This window comes from Meriones unguiculatus, chromosome 11 (genome assembly GCF_030254825.1).
Source record: "Meriones unguiculatus strain TT.TT164.6M chromosome 11, Bangor_MerUng_6.1, whole genome shotgun sequence".
Taxonomy (NCBI): Eukaryota; Metazoa; Chordata; class Mammalia; order Rodentia; family Muridae; genus Meriones; species Meriones unguiculatus.
The window spans coordinates 95,622,317-95,638,703 of record NC_083359.1 but is presented as its reverse complement, the minus strand read 5'-3'; the positions used below and the strand labels follow the sequence as shown (position 1 = coordinate 95,638,703).

The window sequence follows — 16,387 nt, the reverse complement described above, 5'->3', positions numbered from 1 at the left end:
CTCTTAATCTCTAAATATCACAGTCAAATTAAATTCCTTTTCTCTTAATATCTCATATCTGTGATTAAATTTTAACAGGGGTTTTAGAGGGAACATTTAAATGATAGCAGTGCCCCTAACAAAAGAGGTCTGATGGAGCCATTTCACCGTATCCACTGTGTCACTTTTAGATATAGAAAGGCCTGAAAGGCTAATGTTTTGGACATTTGGTCTTCATCTGGTGGCACTAGTGAGAGTTGCTAGGATTTCGCAGGTGCTGTGGATGAATTCACAGTTAAATGGGTTATAAGGAAGTGGGTATAGTTAGTCTGGTCACCGCCTTTGAAAGTCATGTCATAGTCCCCTTCTGAATGTGCTTCCTGGTCACCATGAACTGGACAGCCTTTCTTCACCATGCCCCACTATTAGGAGGCACTGTCTCACTGCAGACCTAGGAATGATGACTCAATGCCACTGAGGACTAAAGTCTCTGATTCTCTGAACCTAAGTAACACTTCCCTTGTGGGCTTCTGACACAGCTCAGAGGGCAAGGCTCTTGTTTCTCAGCAAAATGGCTTGAGTCTGAGCCTCCGAATCCACAGAAAAGTGGAAGGAGAGAACTAATTCCATGAGGTTGTCCTCTCTTCTCCACATGTGCACCACAGCACATGTGGCACCCTCAGCACTTGCGTGTAAGCACACACACACACACACACACACACACACGCACACACACACACGCACACACACACACGCTTAAAACCTTCCACCTTTTTAAGCCAATTTAATCAAGTGCTTTGTTGTAATGATGGAGAGCTGACTGTCACACACCATGTTAGGAGTTAGGCAGGTGACATTTACGAAGCAGGGAACAAGCTCTAGTGGTTCCATCTGCTGATATGTGATCTTGGACATTCCAAAATAACTTCTCCTGTTTGTAAGCAACTCATTTTAAGGTGTTTTGTTATAGCAGCCTAAAGAGACTGAGACGAGAAGGTACTGCTCATAGCAATACAGGCTTATATACCTTTGGTGGGAATACGTCCATGTGCACAGGCATTCACAGGCATACACAAACACACGAACTATATCCTTCATCAGAGATATCTGTTGATGATATGGAAACAAGCCCGAGTAAAGACCGGAAGACCAAGTTATTAAGGGCATTTGTAATAATACATTTTTCCCTTTAAATAAAACAACAGGTCACTGACATAAAAGTAGCTCTATTTTCCTTCCCTACAGGATCACCTTGATCTTGATATTTCTAAATGTTCCTCTGGATCTTTGCAGAGTATAGGTCTTTAGTGACGTCTATCTGGAGTAATGTCAGGGTTCCCTGATTGTACATGGCAAGTCCCATTCTCCATGTTGCTCTCTCACTTTCTCCTTTAGTTGAATCTATTACTTCCTTCTTTAGTTGAAGCTTGTGTCTTCTTGATTGGACATGCCATATGGCTTCCCAACCCTAAGCCACTTGTTTCCAGTCTAATTCCCTCCAGTGGCCTCTTTAGAGGTAAGTACACAAATCTACAGCAATGCCTGCTGCAGCTACTACATAGTTGGGTCCCCAACCTAACCCTATCCTCAAGCCCACAGAGTTAGCCAGGTTCTGCTAGACTTCAATTCAAGGACCTTAATAACAATATAAACGATCCCTTCCTTTTCATTTGTGTTTTGATTGGTCTTTCATATACTCGAAGCCTCTCTACATCTCCTAATATTGCCCAGCTCTGTTCTTTTAAGAACATACTTTGCTGCCATGACTTTAAAACATTTCAAGCAGGCAGCAGTTTGTCTCTAGACAGGTCATGACATTTCCTTCCCTTTTGTTTATGTGTGTGAATGTGTTTTTAGTATTTTGGGGACATGTGCTTAGCATTGATTACAATTAAGTTCCAGTAAGTAAGTTAAGTCAAAATCGATCACACTGTAGTAACTAGTCTACTTCCCTCTTTTGTTCGGGTGGGTTTCTGCACCTTCTACTCTTGCTTCTTTTTCTCCCTCTTCCCTTTTCTTTCCTTTCTTCCTTTCCTCTTCCTTCCCTTTTGTGACCCCCTCACCTGTCCTCTCTCTTCCCTTTCCCTCTTGGCTCCTTTCTTTATCCTTCTCTTTTTCCTTTCCTTTCCTTTCCTTTCCTTTCCTTTCCTTTCCTTTCCTTTCCTTTCCTTTCCTTTCCTTTCCTTTCCTTTCCTTTCCTTTCCTTTCCTTTCCTTTCCTTTCCTTTTTCCTTTTTCCTTTTTCCTTTTTCCTTTTTCCTTTTTCCTTTTTCCTTTTTCCTTTTTCCTTTCCTTTCCTTTTTCCTTTCCTTTCCTTTCCTTTCCTTTCCTTTCCTTTCCTTTCCTTTCCTTTCCTTTCCTTTCCTTTCCTTTCCTTTCCTTTCCTTTCCTTTCCTTTCCTTTCCTTTCCTCTTTTTCCTTTCTTCTTTTCCTTTCCTCTTCCTTTCCTTTCCTTTTTCCTCTCCTTTCCTTTTTCCTTTCCTCTTTCCTCTCCTCTCCTCTCCTTTCTCCTCTCCTCTCCTTTCTCCTCTCCTCTCCTTTCTCCTCTCCTCTCCTTTCTCCTCTCCTCTCCTTTCTCCTCTCCTCTCCCTTCCTCTCTCCTCTCCCTCTCCCCTCCCTCTCCCCTCTCTCTCTCCCCTCCCTCTCCCCTCCCTCTCCCCTCTCTCTCCCTTCTCCTCTCCCTCTCCTCTCCCTCTCCCCTCCCTCTCCCCTCCCTCTCCCCTCCCCTCCCTCTCCCCTTCCTTCCCCTCCCCTCCCCTCCCCTTCCCTCCCCTCCCTTCCTCTCCTCTCCTCTCCCCCCTCCTCTCCTCTCCTTTCTTTTCCTATCTCTTCCTTCCTTTCTTCTTTCTATTTCTTTTGTTCCCCCTCCCTCCTTCCCTCCATCCCTCCCTTTCTTCTTTCCTTTCTTTCTTCCTCTGCCTTTCTATTCTTCCTTCCTTTCTTCTGTCCTCCTCTCCCTCTTCCTTCCTTTTTCTTCTATTTTCTGTTCTCTTTTTTTTTTCTCCAGCTCTTTCTTTGTTCCTCTCTCTCCTCCCTTCCCTTTTCTCTCTCTTTTTGACATTTCCCAGTCTGGCTCAAAATTCTTGAGCCTTAAGAGATCCCCCTGCATCTATATCCCCCAAAGAGCTGAGACTACAGGTATGCCCCACTCCACCTGGCTATATGCTCTTTCCCATGACTATTTTTTAAAATTTTTGATCCCAAATCTTCTGTGCTCTTGCCCAGGTTTGTGTCAGTTTTCTGAGCTGCCAATCCTGTTTAATTCCCTAACCTTCAAAACCCTATTCTACTGTGCTTGTGATAATTTTTTATTATTTATTTATTTAATACAATTTATTAACTTTGTATCCCGGCTGTAGCCCCCTCCCTTGTCTCCTCCAGTCTCACCCTCCCTCCCTCTTCTCCTATGCCCCTCCCTGAGTCCACTGATAGGGGAGGTCCTCCTCCCTGTCCATCTGACCCAAGCCTATCAGGTCTCATCAGGACTGGCTGCATCATCTTCCTCTGTGGCCTGGCAAGGCTGCACTCCCCAGGGGGAGGTGATCAAAGAGCTGGCCACTGAGTTCTTGTTAGAGATAGTCCTGTTCCCCTTACTAGGGAACCGACTTGGAGACTGAGCAACCTATGGGTTTTCTCTGAGCAGGGTCTAGGTCCTCTCCATGCATGGTCCTTGGTTGTAGCATTGGCCTCTGCAGTCCCCACCCCCACCCAGCCCAGGTTTATATTCAAAGGTCCATCTTCAGGCCACCCAGCTTATACTAGGAAAATTCCCAGGCTCGCACCTGACACTGCCACAGCCCTAGGTCACCTGCTCAAAACCCACCATTTGTCATAGCTTTTTTTTTTAAAGCAGTATTTGCTAAATGAGTCTGTGTAAAAGCAAACATTACCAAAAAAAAAAAATAATAATAATAATCCTGATGCCCATGTCTCTGTCCTCCCCTTTTTTTATAGGAGTATAACACCTCATTTCCCTGGTTATAGAAAAAGAATCCAAGTTGGGGACAGTCTTTTCAAAGCTTCTTTGTATAATTTTTTACAAATCTATTCTAACACATGGACCAAGACTGTGCCTTTTCTTAAATTCTCTGGAAGGGCTGAACCATCCACGGAGATGCTGTGACACGAGGTCCACACATGGAATATATGGAGCAAGCTCCAATCCCATTTTCCAGCTCCCAAATCTATTTAACATATTGTCCTCAGATAGAGGACGCACCAGATGTTGAACTGTTAAGAACAGATACACGCTTGATCTCCGCTGAAAAGCCAGGAAACGATCTGCAGCACTGCACCTCGTCACACACCTCAGCCTCAGCATCCAGTCTTCCTCCACTCACACTAGACAGCCCGATTGCCTAGGATGGACCCATCTGCATTTACCTCACTGAGCCATCAATGGAGGCAGTAAGCACCAGCTGCTTGTCCTCCACGTAGATCACTTGAATGATTTCCAAAGAATGGGCTTTCCAGGAAAGCAGCTGCTTGAATTTCTAGATGGCAACAAGAAGACGTATCTCTTGGAATAATCAAAATACAATCTTAAGAAATATCATTTCTCACTGAGGACCTACAGGTATGAGTGGGTGGGACAGGTCGTGATTAAACCTCTGCTCTGATGAGCTTGTCTCGTGCTTACTGAGGTACCCCTGCTGCAGAAAGGAGCTCATATCTTTATTAATTTGTCATATGCTTTCATAGGTGGTTGGTAGCAGAATGAAACACAGTGAGGACCATCCAGAGAGAGGGAAAGCAGATCTGGGAGGTGAAGGCCAAGGTTGAGACTGACCAAGAGATTGTTCTTACTTGCAAATTTTATCTGGAGGAAGCATTGACTATGTTTTCTCCTTTGCATGTGGTATGGGGTAGGAGCCATTTGCTGTAAGGGATCGGCTAAAAAAAATAGGCACAGCTTATTCTCTTTCAAAAGCATTGTGAGGGTCAACTGATACCTTCCTTAACATTTGTCCTCAAATTTGGAGGCCCCAAGGGGCTTCAGAAGACATCCTCAAGTTTTGTTTTGAGTAATATACTCTGTGTGTTTCTCTCTACCCATCAGTGGCCACAATAAGCCCACACTTGCCCTGAACTATTTACTCAAGATCATCTCTGTTACCAAAGTCCTATGAGCTTGAAGTTTTGTACATCTCCAATTCCTTGAGACTTTCGCAGGGTCAAAAATAATTTCTTCTGAGTTTCTTAGACTGCTGACTCAGTTTCCTGTGGCCGTTCTTAAGGCAGGCTAAAAGTCTGCACTCTTCTATTTCATGTTATTTCAAAGCTATTCATGAACATTTGATAATCCAAGGGGTTCTTTCTGTCTTAAGATAACATCCACCCAAGCAAAGCCTGGGGTCATGTAGCATAAACTACAGTAGAGGTTGTGCCTGGAGAGTGCTGGGGACACTTGCATGTCTATCATTTGTGTTTCTACTTTAGGAAAATGCTCAAGAAACACGATTTCTGTATTTGGGTGGAAAGCTAAAGTTCATACCTTTTCGTCATGAGGTGGCTCCAAGAAGGAACTAATACTGCAAAGGATAACGTGTCCTTCTGTATGAAATTTAAACATTGGAGTCCTTAATTAGATGTTATATTCTTCAGGCAAACACTCCTCAGAATGATAAGTCATTTTGATTCGGGCACTTTTATTAGCAGATAGAATAGAATCTGAGAAATCAGCTACAAAAGAGGAAATTTGAAGTCTGGGGATATTAGCTTGGTAGAGGGCTTTTCTAGTGTGTGAGAAATTCTGGGTTTGACCCTCAGCACTGCATAAAACTGAGTACAGTTGGTACATCCTCTGCAACCTTAGCTCTCAGGAGGTAGAGGCAGGATGACTAGAAGCTCAAGGTCATCCTTGGCTATATAGCAAGTCTGAGGCCTTACTGGGCTACATGAAATCCTATCTTGAATTAAAAAAAGAAGAAGAAGAATGAACAGCAATACTAACTCATATTGCTTCATAAAACAGAAAGGGAATGAACATTTCTAAGCACTCTTTAATAAGCCAGGATCACCCTGATACCAAAACCAAATAAAAATTCAACGAAAAAAGAATTATAGCCCAATTTCCTTGATAAACGTAGATTAAAAAATTCTTGAAAAAAAAAACCTTGCAAACTAAATTCAAGAATATATGAATAAGCCAGGCATAGTGTCCCAGCATGCTGAGAGGCAGAGGCAGAGGCAGGTGGATCTCTGTGTGTTCCAGGCCAGCCTGGTCTACAAAGTGAGTCCAGGATAGCCAAGGATACACAGAGAAGCCCTAAATAAATAAAAAAAGAATATATCCATAATATCATTACTATCAAATTGGCTTCATTCCAGGAATGTATTGGTTCAATGAAAGTAAATCAGCAAATAAAATTGGACTATGTATTTGTGCTCAAGGGCCTGGATTCTGAGTCCTTACGTAGGTAGTCCTTTGCATGGAAAACTTTTGAATACAGGTGAAAGAAATCATATGATCATTTCAACCAATGCTGAAAAGTCTTTGAGAAAATCCAGCATTTCTTTATGTTAAAATCCCCAGAGAGATTTGAGAGAAGAAACATATCTCAACTTAATAAAATCTAATACATGAAAAACCAATACTCTATGATGTTAAATGAAAAAAAGCTCAAAGCATTCCCACAAAGACCAGGAACAAGACAAGGAGGTCCACTTCCACCATTCTAGTCAATTTAGTACCTGAAGTTCTAGCTAAAGCAATAAGACAAGGGAAGAAAATCAACAGGCTATGAATAGCAAGAGAAGCAAAATTATTCCTATTCATAGGTGACATAATACCATATAAAAGAGGTCCAAAAATTCCATCGGAAACTTCTAGAATTGTAGAAAAAGAAATCATTTGTGGGCTGGGCATGCAAATTGGAATTCTATGAATTCAAGGGCACCCTGGCCTACATAGTGAGTTCCAAGCCAACCAAAGCTACACAGAAAGACCTTGTCTCAAAAAACAAAACAAAACAAAAAAAATGATTTGGCCTAGATCTCTCAGATGGGGGATAGAGCCTTGGATCCTGCCATTTGGCCTTAGCTGACACCTTGGGCAAGCCAGGCACCATTCCACAGCTGTGTCTAATCTCGAAATCCTGGAGCCTCAGCCTCCAGGAGGTCCAGCAGATTCCTAGACTCTAACCTGAGTCCTGAGGATGTCCAGAAGAACTGGACACTTTGTAAGGTGAAGGTTAAGTTCATGACTGATTTCACCTGTATTCAAAAGTTTTCCATGCAAAGGACTACCTATGTAAGGACTCAGAATCCAGGCCCTGGAGGGCAGATGAGAAAGACATGCCACAAACATAAAAAGTTGGCTTTCTCACCCACCCTGTTCCAGCTGTAACTTTCTCACTTTGAGTATACCTCTTGGAGAGTTTCATTTGTCTGTAAACATCATGCGTATTTCTCAGAGCCTTTTTTTTTTTCAGGTAAAACATATTTGTTTGTTTATTTGTTTGTTGTAAAACTTTTTTTTTGCTTAAAACCATTTTTTAATATTTTTTTCTTTTCAGTTACATTTTATTAACTCTGTATCCCAGCCGTGTCCCTCTCCCTCATTCCCTCCCAATCCCACCCTCCCTCCCTCATCTCCACCATGCCACTTTCCAAGTCCACTGCATCACGAAGGTTCTTAAGATGCAACTTAATCAGCTAGAACAAGAACTTACCCACATTCCCAGCCAGTAGTATCCTGCAGCATGAGTCTGTGTACAGTGATGTCAGGGAAATGGCTGAGTGCTTTGTGAAGGGCAATGTATCTTTCAGAAGCTTCCCCTGAGCAAAGGACAAGGCAAACAAGAATTCTTCTATGATAATAGATTCTATGAAATCTCAATATTAAGGTTGAATTTCACTCTACCTAAGACATCTCAAATTTTTTTTTTATCTCTACTTAACAAGATTTCCTCTTCTGTACTAAAAATAAGTTGACGCTTTCCATGAGGACTTATTACTTTGAAATGAAGAGTATGGACAACTCAAATATGGATAACTGTCAGCTGTTATTAATTTCCTCTTCTCATGGTGTTTTCCATTGGTCTTTTCACACAATTCCTTCCGTGGGATTTCAACTCTATGGTCTCCCCTTACACAAACATTCCTTTCAGAATCAAATGTAACTCCATGGTTACAAGGCATATTTTAGCAGGCATATTTGCCTCTAGGAAAACATACTTCTGATATTGGAACAATAATGGATTGCAAGAGATTCAAACTCTGCTAAACTATTTTGAGTGTTATAAGCTAGCCCTTGGAAGAACTTCCATAATATTATCTCTGGAGAGTAACTGAGAACAGACTTTGAATCAGCAGCTGGTTTCTAAGACTACTTGTTTATCATCTTTTCTGCTTCTCTTTTTTATTCATCACAGACGAAAGGGCATTTTATTCCAAGATCAATGTGGAGACGGCTTGTGTTTTCAAACTACGGGTTTCACTATGAAGCTAGAACCCATGGGCAGACTGGGACTGAGCTGGCAGACAGCCGTGCTGCTTTGTGTTCTCTGGTCTCAGTGTGGGTCTCCTGCTGCCATCTCCTGGGTCGCCTGTAGAAGAGGCTTCCTCACAGTGTTCATACCTTCTTTTGTCTCCAAGAGTTTCAGGGTCACAATGGGCAGTCTACTAGCAACTCTCTGATAATCTTCTGTTCTCGTAATGGCTCCTACTTTGAATTCTTATTTTTTAAATTTATTATCACTGTGTGTGGGGTGTGCTGTGGTGTGGTTTGTGTATGTGTGTGTGTGTGCATGTAGGCCAGGGAACAACTTTGGGTGTCACTCCTTAGGAACACCATTCTCCTTATTTTAGGAAAAGATGTTCCCTGGCCTGTAGCTCATCAGCTAGGCTAGAACGCCTGGCCAGTAAGCCCAAGGGATCTGCTGATCCCTCCTCCCCAGTGCTGGGATCACAGTGTGCTCTGCTGTGCTCAGATTTATAATGAGGCAAATGCCACATTGAACTTGCCACCCTAGCTCCTCGTGTCCCTTTATATACTACATTACTGATGGCATTTTACTTAAATATCCGGTAGAACATTGTGAATTTATAGCTCAGCACGAAAGATTTGAAACCATTAATAGTTTTGATGATCTAATGCCTTCAGTGGTAACAGCGTATAGTTAGGGAGTAGTCAGACTGAAAAACCATCTGTTGGGCTAGAAGAGTGAAATGTGTGAATTGAGTGGCCCATTGGAAGAAGGCTCAATGCCTGACTATCCTCCTTATCATCCCGTTCCCTCTGCGTCCCAGCCAAGACCAAACTTCGTCACCTCCAGGTTCCACAAGCGGAGGTGTCCATCCTCATGGGCGGTGACCACGATAGGAGGCTGCGGTTCGGTCGAGCTGGCGATTGTGGGCTGTTTTTTGCTCCCTAACTGCTGCTCTCCCACCGTGTCTGTTTGCTCACCTAGTAGAGAAATTCATAAGCTCTGCCATCCTTGGGGTTTCAAGTTTTATAGAACACCAAAGAAGAGATGGGTGGGGGAAAAAAGCAGGCAGGATTTTCTCAAAATATTTCCCTCAACTTGAGAGAACTCACAGGGAAGAAAACAGAAGCATTTCTAGAATAGAATCCTGGATCACTACAAAAATCTAAAAGGCTTTCTTTTTTTTTTTTTGGGGGGGGGGGTTCCTATTGTAAAAGCCTCTAGAAGATTTTGCATGTGGTAGCTAAACCTTGTGAAACTGTAACACATCTAGAATGTATTTTTAAATCTAGCATAAGTTTTAACAAAATGCACCGGAAAGTAAAAAGTTCATTAATAGTTTGGATTTTAAAAACTTAGAATGAGCCTAAAAGGCATCGTTTGTTTTTGTCCATGTTGAGAATGTTTCTGGACATCTTTTCAAAATTAGTGTATATTAACTATTGATAATAATGGGTTTCATTATGTCATTTTCATATATGTATAACATATACAGTAGTCAGATTTACTCAGCACTACTCTTACACATCCCCTCTCACTACCGCTGATACCCCAAAAGGCACCATTTTAACAATGAGTTTCTTGCCATTAGATTACCAAGACCCCAAACGCTTCAACGTTCGGTTACTGGAGGTGCAAATCGAGAATGTTCTATCACATGAAGTCCCTGTTGCAAAGGAGCTGCCTGGTCTGGGCTGTAGCTCTGTGGGAGAAGGCTTGCCCAGCATGTGTGAGATGCCAGGCTTGATCCCCAGTGACACAAAGAGCCAGTTGCTTGATTCTGAAGAAGAGATCTGATACTGACCTTTGGCCTCCATGTCGTGTATGCTTAGCCTACTTCCCTGAATGGAGAAGAGAGAAAAAAATGTTTCTGAGACATTGCAAGGGAATGAGATCTACAGGCGGGCAGCTTCTGCAGAGAGCTGACTTGACATTTCTAAGCACTAATGGTCAAAGTCATTTCCAAATGATTTCTTTGAAACAGGGTACTGCAAAGACTTTCCTAGTCATAAACAGAAGAGCTATAAAACAATGGCATTTCCTGGTGGCTTGCACTAGTGACGATGATTAGACCCCCGGGGCATTCGCAATCCTGGGTATGTACCAAATCTCTAATTCTACAGAAAACTATGTACCAGGTGTCTTTATTCCCCCCCCTCCAATCTTACTGATAAGGAAACAGAAACTCAGCTTCAGTGACAAAGGCTAGACTGAATCAGGCAGTGCAAAGAGGACTTGGATTTGGGGATGTTTCTACCTGGCTTTTATATTCATATGTGTTAAGTTTGCTTTCTGCCACACTAGTTCTTCAAAATAATTTTTGTGTAAAACTATGACTTAATAAAATCCTGATTGGAAATACACTATTCAAGGAACTGAGAACACAGTTAGAAGACCATTGTATTATATTATGGGTTATGATCTAATTACACCACATGTGAAATATGGTGACACAGAAGGGATGCTCACAATCACTGGATTATTTTACAAGCATAAAAACAACATGTTTAACTTATTAGGACACTTGTTTTATTAATGGTCATGTATTGGTTGTCCACACATGTGGAGCCTCAAAAATAAAACAAGAAAAATGATGCAGTCATTGATTTTTTTTTTTTTTTAGGGAAAACAAAGATGTCACATGTACCATAGTTGTACACACAGGCGCTCACAACCACTATTTCTGAGCAGCCACTGTTTATAGCAGGAAGATGTAATCTCTGCCTCACACTCACCTTGCTGCTCTGTGGACCCTTGCTTGAGTCACACTGGGTTGACGAGCATATGGAATCTTGACTTGTTCTCCTGTAGAGGGATGGAGGAGACACAGGACAAAAGGTTTAGACTCTCCACAGGACTCAGGGTGTTCTCTACTCTGGCTTCAGGTGGCTATTTTCCCCTCATCTGAAGAAGTGTCTTACTCACTCACAAGGCCATACACAACCTATGGGCTACGCCATGAGGGCTCACTGGTGTGGCGTTGGAGGAGAATGCCAGAAAGCACTGAAAGGATATTGCCTTTTTCTGGGTCGAGGAAACACAGGCCTGGCCTGCCTCTTTCCTAATGCTAGACTGGGCCATTGAGGTTCCAGCACTGAAATGCAGGGGTGGATAGTAGCGGGTGCAGACAAGCCTGGCTAACTTGTTGCAGTGTGTTGGTTTTCCGGCCTGATCCTGTTTCTTTTATGCTTTGTGGGCATGGTTTGAAGGGTAGCTTATGTACAAAGAACAGGCCCTGATAATAGTCTCCAAAGATTTTTAATGTAATTTTAAGACAATATATAGAGAAGGTGTTATATTCTGACTCAGAAGTGAAACCTAACTATAGCACAGAAACCTTTAATTTTCTGCTAGGGATTTGTTTAACATTGTTGCTTAAAACTGCAGACTTCTAAAGCAAATAAAAGTAGAAAATAGAAAAAGTACTTTTCATTAGGCATTTAACAAACCATCCTTGTTCTTACAGGAGTGAATGGAGACTGCCAGGTTTGCGGGATGGTAGAGGAAACCTGCAATGCCATTTCCATTTGTTCGCTCCGAGTCCTCAATTTGCTGCGCATTTGTGTTGATCGGGTTAAGATTTAGCTAAAAGTATGACCCCAATGAGCTTTTCCCATTTCTTCTACTGGTGTAAAGGGAGCTGCGAGGCCAGCATGGTAAGGGTTCACACAGTGAGGGTGACATGTCAAAGGTCTACACAGTGAGACCAGCATGGTAAGGGTCAACACAGTGATGATGACAGGTTAAGTGTCAGCACAGTGAAACTGACATAGTAAGGGTCTACCCAACTGACATGTCATACCCCTAAAAATTGTGACAGTGAGGAAAGTTGAAACAAAGGAGTCAGTTCCTCCCATCTTCCTCCAGCTGTCCCTTCCTTAATGCTGGGAGATGGGTAGCTCATGTCACTTACTTGGGTTCCAGATAGCACTGTGCAACCATGAAGTTCTGAGTTACCTTGCACAGTCAGGAGGTCTGAAGAGGAACAAGATGTCATTAATTCGAAAGCGTTTGGGATCCAAGTCGGGATCTGAAGAGTAGCAGTCCTCGGGATGGTATCTGAAACAAGAATGCCCTTGCCGAGTAAACTGCACCAGCTATGAGCCTTGCCTTACTTACATTGTCGTAAGTCCCATGCATGTCCAACAACCTCAAATGCTATCACTGTACATAAAGTGAAAGCATAGAGGGGTTGAGTTCAGATATACCTTCTTGACTAAGACTTTGTAGAACCACTTGATCATCAGATGTTCTACAAGTCTTTAATTCAACTAACTGGACAGATGAGAGTGTCTAAGCCAGTAGAGGAACCATCTGGAAGTTTTATACAGTTTAAACAGAATTCAACTCAATGTGTGGAATGATAGATTTGCGTGAAGTGCGCTACCTAACCACAGGAGCTTATAAGGAAGTGAACTGAGCAATCCAGAGGTACCCAGATCCCACCCCTCTAGTCTTCCGTGGACCCTCATGGAACTTCCCAGGTAGTTTCTTGAGAAGAGAGCGGTAGTCTCCAATCACCTATACTACACGCTATGCTCCATCTCTTAATTATTTGCCTTCCTTAGGGTGAACTGACCTCTTCCCAACATGCCCCTTTCCTTTAAGAGAAATTACTTCTACTGATCTGAGCTGATGAGTGATCGTCAAAATTTGGATCTGGAATGTCCTTCAAGGACCCATATTTTAAAGGCTTGCTCCCCAGATTGGTGTCCTTGGGAGGTGTTGAGATTTTAATGAGTGGGGCATAGTGGGAAGTTTTCTAGTCCTTTGGAAAGCAGATCCTCAAGAGAGATCAGGCACCCTGTCCCTAAGATGTTTCATCACTCATCCCTACTCTGAGTTGACGCTTCTTCACAGGCCCAAAGCAACAGGGTCAGTTGAGTTGAACCTCTGAAACCATGAGCCAAAACAAACTTTTGTTCTTATTAAGTTCTCTTAGGGATCTGTTACAGTAAAGAGACTAAGAGTAAGTAAAGAGACTACCGAAAAGAGACTAAGAATGATGCAGAAGTCTTGTATGGGTGCAATCAAGATCAAAAGAGAAGCTTGAGAATTTCAGGACTTTTTTTTTTAGCTCAATGTTTTTAGATATAGTTGATCATCAATCAATCATGAAATGATTGTTTGATTAGAAAAAAGTTATCAAATTTTAACCCCCAAATCATGGTGTTTCTGAGAAAGAAGGGTTCTTTCTCTCTAACGAGTGGAGGAGTCAGACAAAGCAAGGTATATTAAGAAATATACTCTGTTAGAAATATACCGGGTTAGAGATATGGCTCAGTGGTTAAGAGCACTGGTTGCTCTTATGGTGGCCCTGTGTTCAACTCCTAGCACCCACATGGCAGTACATAACTGTGTAAATCTAGTTCCAGGGACCTGGCATCCATTTTGGTCTCTCTAGGCATGAGATGCTCAGGTGGTACACAGACATACATGCAAACAAAACACCCATCCACATAGATTAATTAATAAATAAAATAGTAGAAATGGCCTCTGCCATAAATTAGGAATGAGATTCAGTCTTATAACCAGTAAAGCTGGGAATATATGACCTTACATAGTTCTGGGATATGCTGTGTATTTTCCAAACAATTAGTGATTCTGAATTTTTTTTTTTAAAGTTTTGTGTGGATGTGTGGATGAGGATGTGTAGTGGCCAAAGGATACCCACTGTATTGTTTCCCCAGTACAGGACACACTGTTTTTGAGACAGGGTCTCTCACTGGCTTAGTATTTGTCAAATAGGCTAGACTGGTTGGTGGCTAGCAAGCCCCAGACATCCACTTCCTCAGTGGACATCTCTACTTTCCCAGTGCTGGGTTATAAATGTGTGACACAACACCTCTTACTACATAGATTCAGGGATCAAACTCAGGTTGTTGTGCTTGCAATGTAAGTGTTTTCCTTACTGAACTATCTCCCAGAACCCTACTGTTTCAAAAATAATCATCTGCCTGTAGAAAAGGGACACAACGTATAACCTACCAATCATTTTCTTTTATTGAGTGCTTTGCGCACATTCCTTGGAAAAATGCCTGGTATAACCAAGAAGCATTGCTACCTAGAAGTTGGAAACAGCTCAGGACAGCTGCCCCCCTCCTTTCGCAAAAGCGTCAATATTGATCTCTGTTGTTTGTCTTCTTTTCCTTCTCGGTAGTGAGTCAAAAAATAAACTGACACCTTATGAGAACTGTTAATAAAAATGTAAGGAACTGTCCAGTGTGTGTAGACATAGGTATCAGATGACAAGCATACAGAACAGAAGAAACACCCAAGAACAGGCATTGGTGCTAGGGTGAGGCCGACTTTGAAGGAAAAGGGCATGTATATGTCGAGATAGCCTATTATTTACAGCTCAGCCATTATGTTAGATGTATAATAGATCATTAGTGCCTTTAAACCAATGGTGAGAACTCTTAGAAACGGTTAATTGGAGGAGGGTAAAGACTCCAGTCATGATCCAGAACATCTCAACACAAGTGGTCGAGATCCAAGATGCACCTGTTACATTGCCTTTGGTAGAGGCAGCATGTAATAAATCGGACATGCTGGCACATAATAATAAATAAACATGTAATAAATAAACGCTGTCACGAAGGAGAAAGAAAAGCCTTCTAGAATACCTATTAAAAATGGTATTTGGTAAATGAGTAGGCATTGGTGGCAGTAGAAATACAGAGGGAGGAGCTTGTAGAGGTCAGGAATTGGGAAGCATGAAATGACTGGGGAGTGATCGGACGAGCATTGCCAGTAGAGTGGATATGAATTTGAAAGTCTGTGGATATTATTGTGTCAAGTTATCACACATTTTAATCATTTTGAGGGGCTAGAGACACGGCTCAGTGGCTTAGAGTACAGTCTGCTCTTCTAAAGGACTCAAGTTTGATTCCTAGCAACCACATGGTGACTCACAGCTGTTTGTAACTCCAACATCAGGGGAATCAATATCCTCTTCTCACCTCTGCCAGGCATCGGACACCCATATACATACCAGCAAATAAAATTTAAAAATAAAGTTAAGACCATTTGTTAAAGCCATAAATCTAAACAAGGAAAGATCATATATTTATGTAAAGGAAAATTCTCCTGGGTATACAAATATTTAAGTTTTTTGGTGTGTAATCATGAAATTTAGACATTCAGAAAATAATGCGCTTATAAACATGACCTTCAGGGAAATCCTTCCCAACACATTACCATCACCAACACATCTTTTCTTTGAGTATTGCTTGTTATTTAGACTCTTATGAAGTAAAACTCCTATTAATTAGGGCAAGGACAACACTTACATTTCTTTGACAGTGGCTGTTATAAAATTCCATAAGATAATCATTCCACTTGTAGTGCCACACACTATCAAATTATATCCATCTGCTTGAAATAAATCAATGCATTTCACTGCATTAGCAACGGCAGGACTCTACAGAAAAAGAATGCAGATGAAGACTGGTGGGAACACAAAGTCAGCCTAATTCAAATGTTATACATGCGTGCTTTAGTCAACTTAAAGCGGTGTTATAGTATGTTCAAAGTCACTGAGCATGAACTATATACTACCTACCTTTAACGGTAGAAAATTTGGTTTGGATAATTCATTGAAAAAAAACATTCTCCCCTTCTCTTTTGGCCCTTTTTTGACTTAGCCTTGACACACTCTGCTTTACCAACCATTAGACTGTTTCCATTTTTTTTTAAATCTTCCTTTATATTTTCTTAAAAACAAACAAACAAACAAACAAACAAACAAACAAAAACCAGTCCACATTAGCTGTTTCCACTGATAGGCCAGTCTTCACGCGACAAGTCCAGTTGTCCAGCTTCTAGTGCACAGTTCCTTATGGAAGCCCCTTTTATGTATTGCTAGCTAGTTACTGTGCCATTGCTAGAAAGTGGTGGAGCCTTTGAAAAGTCAGGCCAAGTTGGAAGAACCTATGTTGGTGCTTCAAAGGGATATTGTGACCTTATCCTTTTCTCTTT

General features: G+C 41.8%; 1 protein-coding gene and 1 non-coding gene across 2 annotated transcripts in view; both read right to left on the bottom strand.

Moving 5' to 3' along the window:
- The window catches only part of Wdr64 (WD repeat domain 64), a 98,511-nt gene that overhangs the window by 11,789 nt on the left and 70,335 nt on the right, over positions 1-16,387 (bottom strand). Inside the window, exons 16-23 of the mRNA XM_060365053.1 lie at positions 15,700-15,830; positions 12,365-12,466; positions 11,143-11,212; positions 10,212-10,248; positions 9,251-9,387; positions 7,652-7,757; positions 5,473-5,531; positions 4,362-4,471 (exon numbers count right to left, since the gene is read on the bottom strand). Coding sequence (XP_060221036.1) covers positions 4,362-4,471; positions 5,473-5,531; positions 7,652-7,757; positions 9,251-9,387; positions 10,212-10,248; positions 11,143-11,212; positions 12,365-12,466; positions 15,700-15,830 — 752 coding nt within the window. The remainder of the gene's footprint in view (positions 1-4,361; positions 4,472-5,472; positions 5,532-7,651; positions 7,758-9,250; positions 9,388-10,211; positions 10,249-11,142; positions 11,213-12,364; positions 12,467-15,699; positions 15,831-16,387) is intronic.
- LOC132646608 (U2 spliceosomal RNA) lies at positions 4,071-4,259 on the bottom strand. Its single transcript, XR_009584870.1, has one exon. It is a non-coding gene; the product is annotated as a U2 spliceosomal RNA (small nuclear RNA).